General features: G+C 40.7%; 1 protein-coding gene across 1 annotated transcript; it reads left to right on the top strand.

Annotated features, from left to right (window-relative positions):
* The first annotated feature begins 2,254 nt into the window (after positions 1-2,254).
* On the top strand, positions 2,255-3,184 carry LOC141147845 (taste receptor type 2 member 143-like). The gene has a single exon (XM_073635010.1). It carries the CDS (start codon positions 2,255-2,257, stop codon positions 3,182-3,184), a length of 930 nt encoding a protein of 309 aa, XP_073491111.1.
* Positions 3,185-10,527: the final 7,343 nt, after the last annotated feature.

Here is a 10,527-nt window from a genome sequence, read left to right as displayed (position 1 = left end):
GTGTATCTGTGTGCCCGTACATCCCGTACATCCCATACGTTCCATACATCCCGTACATCCCGTACATCCCGTACATCCCGTACATCCCATACGTCCCATACATCCCGTACATCCCGTACATCCCGTACATCCCATACAGGCAGGCAGATACACTGACAGGAAGAATCAATGAACTATCACGGTGCTCCACAGTGTCATGGTAGTTCATTGAGAACTACAAGCCAACAACCACAAAGGATGTTGGGGCTTGTAGTTCATTCACATACAGAGCTGTGTGAATAAATGATGTAGCTGTGTGGCTGGAGCCCTGCACTACCATGCTGATTTCAAAAAGTGACAGCTAGCATGGGGAACTTCTCTCTGTACTGCTGTCACAAGGTGGGGGTTGGTCAGCGGCTGCAACATTGCGAACATGTTGCACGTTCCACCCATAAAACGGGTGGAACATGTAACATGTTCCTAAAAGTGAACTTATCCTTTAAGAGAAAAATGGGTTATGAGGGGTTTTTGTTCAAGTCAGACAGGTTTGGTATACCCATAGATAGATCTATGGGAATTCAAAACCCAATTGAAGTACAGTAAAACCTTGGCTTGAGGGTAACTTGTCGCAGCTAAGTATAAAAGAGAACAGAGGCGCCTCTTATGTCCTGTACACACGGTTGGAATTTCCGACAACAAATGTTCCATGTGAGCTTGTTGTCGGAAAATCCGACCGTGTGTATGCTCCATCGGACATTTGCTGTAGGAATTTACGACAACAAATGTTTGAGAGCTGGTTGTCAAATTTTCACAAAACTTGTTGTCGAAAATTCCGAGCGTGTGTATTTCATTGTAATTTCGACGCACAAAATTCCACGGATGTTCGGAATCAAGCAGAAGAGCCGTACTGGCTATTGAACTTCATTTTTCTTGGCTCGTCGTACATCTTGTACGAATTTCTGACAACATTTGTGTGACCGACCGTGTGTATGCAAGACAAGTTTGAGCCAACATCCGTCGGAAAAAATCCATGGATCGGAATGTCCGATCGTCTGTACGCGGCATTAGTGTAGCAACATGGTTACATTTAATGAAGGTACAACATTTAGAAACTCACATGGTTGATAATTAAAACAGTAACATCTAAGTATGCAGGCATCCGGGTAAAGCTGTCCACATAGACCATCCTCCGCACCGCCATTGAGGTCATCCCTTCCATGATGCACTCCACAAGCGCTTCAAGCCTCGCTTTCAGATTGCTCTACTGCAGGGTAGTCTTCCCGGTCACGATTGCAGAATGACTGCGGTGAGAGCCGGCGGTGCGGAGGACGGTCTACGTGGACAGCTTTGCCCCAGATGCCTGCATACTTAGATGTGCCTGTTTTATTTATCAACCCTGTGAGTTGCTAAATGTTGTACCTTCATTAAATGTCACCATATTGCTATACTTTGAGGTGTCTCTCTTCTCTTTTATACTCTGTAGCTCCTGCTGGATGTTTTTTTCTAATCCCTTTGCGGAGGCTGCCATTTGTGGATGGACATTTTATGGTTACGCAACTTATCACATTGCTATAATCTTTTTATATGGGCTATAACCTGAAGAACCTATGAATAAATTGTTGTGGTGAGAAGCAACTGAGATTCTATTTTTTCTTATGGGGAATTCGCTTTGATATAAGAGTACTTTGAATTACAAGCATGTTTTCAGAATGAATTATGCTCACAATCCAAGATTTTACTGCATGTCCAATGCAGGTCAGGACTGGAGTAAGTCAAATGCACCTATCTACAGTATATATCTCTGAAGTATCTCAAACTGATGTCAAACTGATGCCCAATGCCGGTCACCACAATACCTGAAAATAGTTTAGATACGCAAATCACGTATACATCTATTGTCGAGTTAACCAATGCATACTAACACCACTAAATGTGGTCTGAACATCCAGGCTTCAATGGCTTCTGGCTAACGAAGGAGTTAATGTACTTGTACCTTTGTTAGGTGTAAGTGTATACTGTGAAATTTAGCATTTATTCAAAGCGTGTCCATAGTGAGGTAATAAAATACCTAGACAGCTGGAACGACTGAGCAGTTCTAAAAAAACAAAACAAAAGAGGCGCTACCAGCTTACATCAAGTCATGCCCACAAATAGTAGATGTACATTTTATATGCTTCTGAGCTTGAAGATTGTTTTGTAATTATCCTTAAAAAAACTCCCTATCATCGAGAAATATTAAAACTAGATCAGAAGACTTGCTGGATAATTGTAACACATGGATCCCAATCTACTGCTAACTGTAACTTTTCTCGCTGTTCTTTTCCTTGAGACAGTTGTTGGAATATCCACCAATATTTTCATCATCTGCGTCATGTTTATTCACGATAGAAAAAGAAAAGTGGCAAAGGCTGGTGATGCAATTCTGGTTGCACTGGGTATCGCCAGCATTTGTCAGGGATCGTCAATAGCTTTTGACATATTAGCAAGATACTTTTGTCCTGAGATCTACAAAGAAATGTATGTATCCTACTTTGTGTCTTTTCTGGTTGCGTACAGTGACATGTCTTGTGCCTGGCTTACTGCGTGCCTCTTCTTTTTTTATTTCTCAAAAATCACCACCTTCAGCTGGCGTCCTCTACGCTGGGTGAAGCAAAAGATTAATACCGTCGTAAATTGGTTGATATTGGCATCTGAAATTGCATCTGTTTTTAGCTGTTTTCCAATCATCATTTCATTGATTAAACCCAAGAGCAATATTGGTGGCAACATCTTCACCAACACTTCCTCGGATACTTATGACATTGCTCCAGAAAATATTTATCTCATTTGTACCTATGCCCCAGTTTTTATTATAATTATCACAATAGCCTCCTCAGTGGCTTCCCTTAACCTACATGCTAAAAAAATGGAGAAGAACGTGGCGACCACTACCAATAAAAATATAAAAATGTATCAATATATTGTGCACAATATGTTCTATCTTCTGTTGTTCTATGTAATGTATTATGTGTTAATGTTTCTCCTTTTATTTGATGTTTTTCCTGCCAACAATATTGGATATTGGATCCTGTTGATAGTTATGTTCTCTTTAACACCTGTTCAGTCACTTTTCCTAATTGTTGTTACCCCCAAACTGAAGAAAGCCTGGATTCATGTTTTCAGTCTCATCAAAGAGAAGGTGTTTGTGTGCTTGAATGTTGGGTAATGATCCATTCTCTCTTAGTGGCACTTCACCACATTTTCAGGAACACTAAAAGTGACAAAGCATAGAATTTCACAGCAGGTAACAATATTAAAGTTCTTTTGGCCATACTTCTCCTGTAGGTCACGGGAGTTCACTCTTCCTGCACTCCTGTGATCCAGATTTAGCCCAACAGCGGGCTTAAGTCTGCTGTCATTACTCAGCTGCTCCAAACACCGGAGAGATCCAGACTTTAATTTCAGGACTCACCCACATGCCTCACCAGAAGCTGGCTCAGCCTCTCAGCATTCCACACCCTGTGTGTGTGGGCCCCTATAGTGTCTATCTATCGACTTCTGTACAACCTGACCAAGGCCGTCAGCTATAGCCAGCAACATTGATCATTGTGTTCTCATGGCGGAAAGGCTCTCCCACCACAAGAACAAAATAGCTCAGTGGTCGCGATTCCCCCACCCACCTTGAATGTGTGGATGGCAAATTGACAAATTTAATGTATAATGTATGGCCTTCCTTAGGCTGGCCATAGATGCCCCATTTTTTTTTCTGATCAGCCAGTGAGATGACGAAAAAAAATAAATGAACGGATTCCCCCATCCACACATTTAAGGTGGATGGAGAGATCTTCCCCGCTGTACCATTGTATTCTGACTCCTCCACTATCAGAATACACTGATCGGTGGCTGCAGCTGATTGGTTGCAGTCTCTGACCAACAAAAGTTTTCCAACAATCCCATTAGACAGAAATGATCTAATGATTGACTTATGTCAAGTGGGAAACAGCCATTGATGGATCACAATGTAGCTAGTGCCTGCCGAACCGACCACATTTCAGTCCATCTATGGTCAGCTTTAGTTCCTACATGCCGTGGCTTTTTATTGCTGGCTGTGTCTCCTGTCTCTCACTATCTCTCCACTCTGCTCCATGCTCTCTTTCCTTCCTGTTTCTGACGTTTACATCTGTGTCCTGTTGCCATTCAACTGTGTCTATATTAGTACAGTATGTCATCCCTATGAGTCCTCACTGGAACTTAGATGTAGATTCCCATACGGTTTATTGTAAACCTGAATCCTGACTCTCCTATTTAAAAATTGAAAACATTGATCAAAACCTTTTATGTTTAAAATAGTGAAAAATGACATTATATTTTTACATTCCTGCCCATTTGTCACCTTTTCGACAACACAGAAACAGGTACTTTATTAAAACATTGTATCAAATGAAAGGCTTGCATGTCTTCAACCACTTCAATACCGCAAAGTTTCACTCCCTTCCTGCACATTACACTACACTTTTTTTAGCTTTCAGCGCTGTCGCACTTTGAATGACAATTGCGCGGTCATGCAACACTGTACCCGAATTCGTGTTTTTATCTTTTTCTTCACACAAATAGAGCTTTCTTTTGGTGGTATTTAATCAATGCTGGGATTTTTATTTTATCCAAAAAAAGAAAAAAGACAGAAAATTTTGAAAAAAAAAGCTTTTCTTATTTTCTGTCAGAACATTTTGTAAATAAGTACATTTTTCTCCTTCACTGATGTGCTCTGATGAGGCGGCACTGATGGGCACTGATAGGCTGCAATGATGGGCACTAATGAGGTGGCACTTATGGGCACTGATAAGGCGGCACTAATGAGCAGTTGGCACTGATTAGGTGGCACTGATGAGGAGGCACTAATATGCCACACTGAAGGGCACTGATATGTGGCACTTATGAGCACTGATAGGTGGCACTGGTGGGCACTAATAGGTGGCACTGGTAGGCACTGATAGGCAGCACTGGTGGGCACTTATAGGCAGCACTGATGGGCTACTGATGGGTGTTACTGCTGTATACTGATGGGTGGCACTGATGGGCACTAATGGGCAGCACTGATGGGCACTGATGGGCAGCACTTATGGGCAGCACTGATAAGCAGGCACTTATGGGCACTGATTGGTAGCACTTATGGGCACTGATTGGTGGCACTGATGGGCACTAAGGGGCTTTCCTGTAATCAGGGCACTGATGATCAGTGCCCTGATTACCTGCCCAGGTCTCCTCTGCGAGGCGATGCCACTGATAGTCACTCCCGTATTTATATGTGACTGGCTGTGATTGGACACAGCCAATCACATGGTTAAAGAGCCGCGGCTCTTTACAGAGATCGGGGTCGCTCTGTGTCCTAGCAATACGGCGTGCCCACAATCACCATGCTGCTCGCCCCTGCACGATAGCGGCCATTCGGCCTTTATACACAAAGGCTCTCTCAATGTAAACACACAAGAGAATGGGTATAAACTCAAAACTAGATGGTATAAGACCCCACAGTTGCTCCACAGGATCTTTCTGACGGTGCCATGTGAATGAGAAGTGGGCACATTTCTCCACATTTGGTGGACATGCCCATTATACCACCCATACTGGCGTAAGGTACATGAAATGATGACTGCTATCTCCTCCCTCCCACTGGAGTTTACACCAGCACAGTATCTCCTGCACCCCTCCAAAATACCCCCCAAAAAATATTTTAAGTCGATAGCTATGCACTTGATAAACGCTGCTAGGCTATGCATACCAGTACATTGGAGGTCCACACGGCCGCCCTCCATGAAAGAGTGGGCAGCACGTACTGACCGCATAGCGATTATAGAGGAGCTGATATTCGCTTCACAGGACAAGATCTCAAGCTTTTCAGCAACTTGGGAGGCGTGCATCGCGTTCAAAAACTCCCAATCATACCAGGATTTGCTAAAACATGACATGTAATTCATTGTCAAGACACAAGGTGATCTCAGACGGTTCATCCCGGGATCCCGGAGGACCCTGTTGAAGTAGACAGCAAACAGTGGATGGAGGGGGTAGCAGGTGGGACCCCAACCCCCCTCTGTCAGTCCCTACTTTTTCTTCCACTCACCCCTCTTTCTTCCCCCTCTTACTTTTTCTGCTCTCTTATCTCCTTTGTTATCTGAGCCCTTTATGGTCGAGGATCTGGAGGCTGGAGCCGGCTGTTTGGGCCGGTCCTGACCTCCAGGTTGCCATTCCAGGAAGTCAAAATTGGGTAATACAGGGCTGCTACGAATGGGCCCCCTCAGGTGGTTCGGATGGTCTCCGAGAGTGTTAGTAGGCTAATTTGAGCTGAGACACATGATTAACAAGAAAAGACAATACACTCTCGGACCTTGCATATTGTTTGTAATGTTATAGTGTTCTTTATAGTTCTGACTTATTTTCTAGACAATTTTAATGTCAGCAACCTGTTAGCCACTGTTGGCTTATCATGCATGGAACCTGTATAGTTTGACGTATTTAGCTGTATATTTCATGGAAAACTCTAATACATTCTTTTTGGAAAAAAAAAAAAAGAATCACTCCCTAGGACACACTTAACCTCTTCACTGTCCCCTAGTGTTTAACCCCTTCACTGCCAGTGTCATTAACACAGTACTCAATGCATTTTTATAACACTGATCGCTCTATAAATGACAATGGTCCCAAAATAGTGTCATAGGTGTCCAATGTGTCCGCCATAATGTTGCCTTCCTGATAAAAATCACAGATCGCCGCCATTACTAATTAAAAAAATATATATAATAAAAATACTATAAATCTATCCCCTATTTTGTAGACACTATAACTTTTGTGCAAACCAATCAATATACGCTTATTATGATTTTTTTTTTACCAAAAATATGTAGAAGAATACATATCGGCCTAAACTGAGGAAAAAAATGTTTTTTTTTATATATTTTTGGGGGATATTTATTATAGCAAAAAGTAAAAATAATGAATTTTTTTCAAAATTGTCGCTCTTTTTTTGTTTATAGAGCAAAAAATTAAAAGCGCAGAGGTGATCAAATACCACCAAAAGAAAGCTCTATTTGTGGGAAAAAAGGACGTCAATTCTGTTTGGGTGCAACGTCGCACGACCATGCAATTGTCAGTTAAAGCGACGCAGTGCCGAATCGCAAAAAGTGCTCTGGTCAGGAGCGTTTTTTTATTTTTTGCGCTATAAACAAAAAAAGAGCTACAATTTTGAAAAAAACGCAATATTTTTTACATTTTTCCATAATAAATATCCCCCAAAAATATATATAAAAAAAAATGTCCTCAGTTTAGGCCGAAATGTATTCTACATATTTTGGGTAAAAAAAAATCGCAATAAACGTATATTGATTGGTTTGCGCAAAAGATATAGCGTCTACAAAATAGGGGATCATTTTATGGCATTTTTCTTCTTCTTTTTTTTTTTTTACTAGTAATGGTGGCCATCTGCGCTTTTTATTGGGACTGCGACATTATGGCGGACACGTCAGACAATTTTGACACATTTTTGGGACCACTGGCATTTATACAGCGATCAGTGGCTATTTTTAGCTCTGATCACTGTATAAATGACAATGGTCCCAATATAGTGTCAAAAGTGTCCAATCTGTCAGACACAATGTCACAGTCATGAAGCCGCCATTACTAGTAAAAAAAAATAATAATAATAATGCCATAAATCTATCTCCTATTTTGTAGACACTATAACTTTTGCGCAAACCAATCAATATAAGCTTATTGCAAATTTTTTTTACCAAAAATATGTAGAAGAATGCATATCGGCCTAAACTGTGGAAGAAATTATTTTTTTTTATATATTTTTTTGGAGATTTATTATAGCAAAAAGTAAAAAACATTGCTTTTTTTTCAAAATTGACGTTCTTTTTTTGTTTATAGCGCAAAAAATAAAAACCGCAGAGGTGATCAAATACCACCAAAAGAAAGCTCTATTTGTGGGGAAAAAAAGGACATCAATTTTGTTTGTGCAATTGTAAGCTAAAGCAACGCAGTGCCGAATCGCAAAAAATGCTCTGGTCAGGAAGGGGGTAAATCCTTCCGGGGCTGAACTTCCTTAAAATCCAGACAGCGATCACATATGCCTAGTAGCGTGTGTATATGTCTATCCCGGCGATCGTTTCACCATAAATGACATCATCAGGGGTACGTACACACGCCTCTACCTGGGCTATAAATGCCCCAATTGGCAGACAAGGGAGCACAGCCATTGGTCAAAAAATTAACTCAAGGACAATCATTAGTAGACGGGACTCAGCCTGTCATAGGTGAAGTGAAAAAGATTGACCTATGCAGTCATTGGGGAAATGATGTGTCCATCATCCTGGATGAACAGATCCTTTGTAGACAGCAATACAAGAGGAAAACACTGCGCCATCTTGTGGAGCAAAATACAACCTCACATGAATGAAATGAAATCAATTATTGCCGTCATTGGTCATCGTCATTGTGTGTCCATCAACCAAGATGAACAGATCCTTTTATAGACAGCAGTACAAGAGGCACTAGAGTACGCAGCGCCATCTTGTGGGTCAAAATCAAACCACACATAAATAAAATTAATCTGTTGATCTTGGTTGATGGACACATCTTTTCACCAATGACAGCAAAAATGTATTTAATTTCATTCATGTGAGGTTGTATTTTGCTCCACAAGATGACGCAGTGTATTCCAGCGCCTCTTGTATTGCTGTTTACAAAGGATCTGTTCATCCAGGAGGATGGACACATCATTTCCCCAATGACTGCCTAGAGTCCTGTCTATCAATGATTGTCCTTGAGGTCTACCAATGATTGTCCTTGAGGTAATTTTTTGACCAATGGCTGTGCTCCCTTGTCTGCCAATTGGAGCATTTATAGCCAAGGTAGAGGTGTGTGTACGTACCTCTGATGATGTCATTTATGATGAAACGTTCGTCTGATTTGTTTGGACGGACATGTACACACGCTATTGTGCATATGCGATCACTGTCTGGTTTTTAAGGAAGTGTTTGGATTATTTGGATTGAGACATGCTCTCAGCTTGAACTTTTTGTTATCCTGAGTATATTCACTGCTGCTAATAAAGTGCAAAGAGGAGACAATCTTATACTATGTGGAGTCTTTTGTGTCTCTATATACTCCGGCTCTGAGGATTTTCTAAAAACACCACGCCCTGACCAGCTGTGAAATTCCTGGTGTGTATCTTCTAAGGCTACTGAGAAAAGACATCAGGACATCTTTTCTGTAGATCACAGATCCAACAAAGCGTTTTGTGACCTCCCTAAATAAGGGACGGTCGCTGGCGTTCTATTAAGCCTTCATTTTAATTGGACATCAAAAGAAATTCTGGACAGCCGCACTCCAAAAAATATTTTGCCTTTTTTTTCAAAAAAGTGTCATCTAAAATACAGGGCACAGCAGAGCGGAAAAAATCTTACGCGTTTCACACTACAAACAGTGCTTAATCATAGCTATGATTAAGCACTGTTTGTAGTGTAAAAACGCTTAAGCTTTTTCCGCTCTGCTGTGACCTGTATTTTAGATGACACTTTTTCGAATAAAAGACAAAATATTTTTTGGAGTGAGGCTGTCCAGAATTTCTTTTGATGTCCAATTGCTATAAGCATTGCCAGCACCTGGGCTTCTAAACTGGAGGTGAGGCGTTTACTTCTATTTGACCCACCTGGAGTGGTGATACCTTCTCCCTATCTTGATTTCTGGATTAAGCCTTCATTTTAATTGGGCTGATCGGTATCACGCTGCCAAGCATTTGATCATCATTTCCAATACACCCCCTCTTCATGGGACTCCTTCTGATGAAAATAAGCTGCATGTGAACTTTTATTTTTCTTTTTCTTTGCACGGTCTTTGCACTTGTGATATTACATTACACATATGTTATGATTTATTTCATTTCAAATGGTAATGTAAATTATTGCACTATTGCACTTTATTATACCATTGTTGGATGTATGCATATCACATGTGTTGTGTGATTCTCAGGAATTGCACTTTTTGCCCTAGCCCTGCACTTTTATTTGAACACTTTTTACATTGCCCATTTTCAGCTTACAAACAACACAGAAACAGGTAATGTATTAAAATATGTTATCAGACTTATTAAAACATTTTATTAAATGATAGCCTTGCATGTCCTTAAAAAAAAAATAAGTAGAATCTTCAAAATGTATCGCTTTTTACTGGTCCATTGGCAAACTGCCCTTTCTTGCCAAGTCTCTGTATAGCTAAAGGCAATATGATAAAACAAAATGTAGATAAAACAAACTGAGTACACTTGGTAGTCACAATAAAATCTGGATTAAAATGCACCTACAAAGTATAAACCTAAACAGAGCACATCACCAGGCAAACAACTCCCATGAAGTATATACTAACACGTTTTAAGAGAATTGCAATCCATATTTTATTCAAAAAAAGGGTCTTAATTTGGGGCTATCCATAGCAATGTTTGTTATGTCTCCTCTCCTTAAAATATAAGTGTTAAGGCCCAAGTTGAGGGGCTTTTTTTCAAGTCAGACAGGTTTT

Source organism: Aquarana catesbeiana, linkage group LG06, assembly GCF_042186555.1.
Source record: "Aquarana catesbeiana isolate 2022-GZ linkage group LG06, ASM4218655v1, whole genome shotgun sequence".
In the NCBI taxonomy this organism is placed as follows: domain Eukaryota; kingdom Metazoa; phylum Chordata; class Amphibia; order Anura; family Ranidae; genus Aquarana; species Aquarana catesbeiana.
Note: the sequence above shows the minus strand (reverse complement) of the source record. Positions and strands in the feature narration are given on the sequence as shown.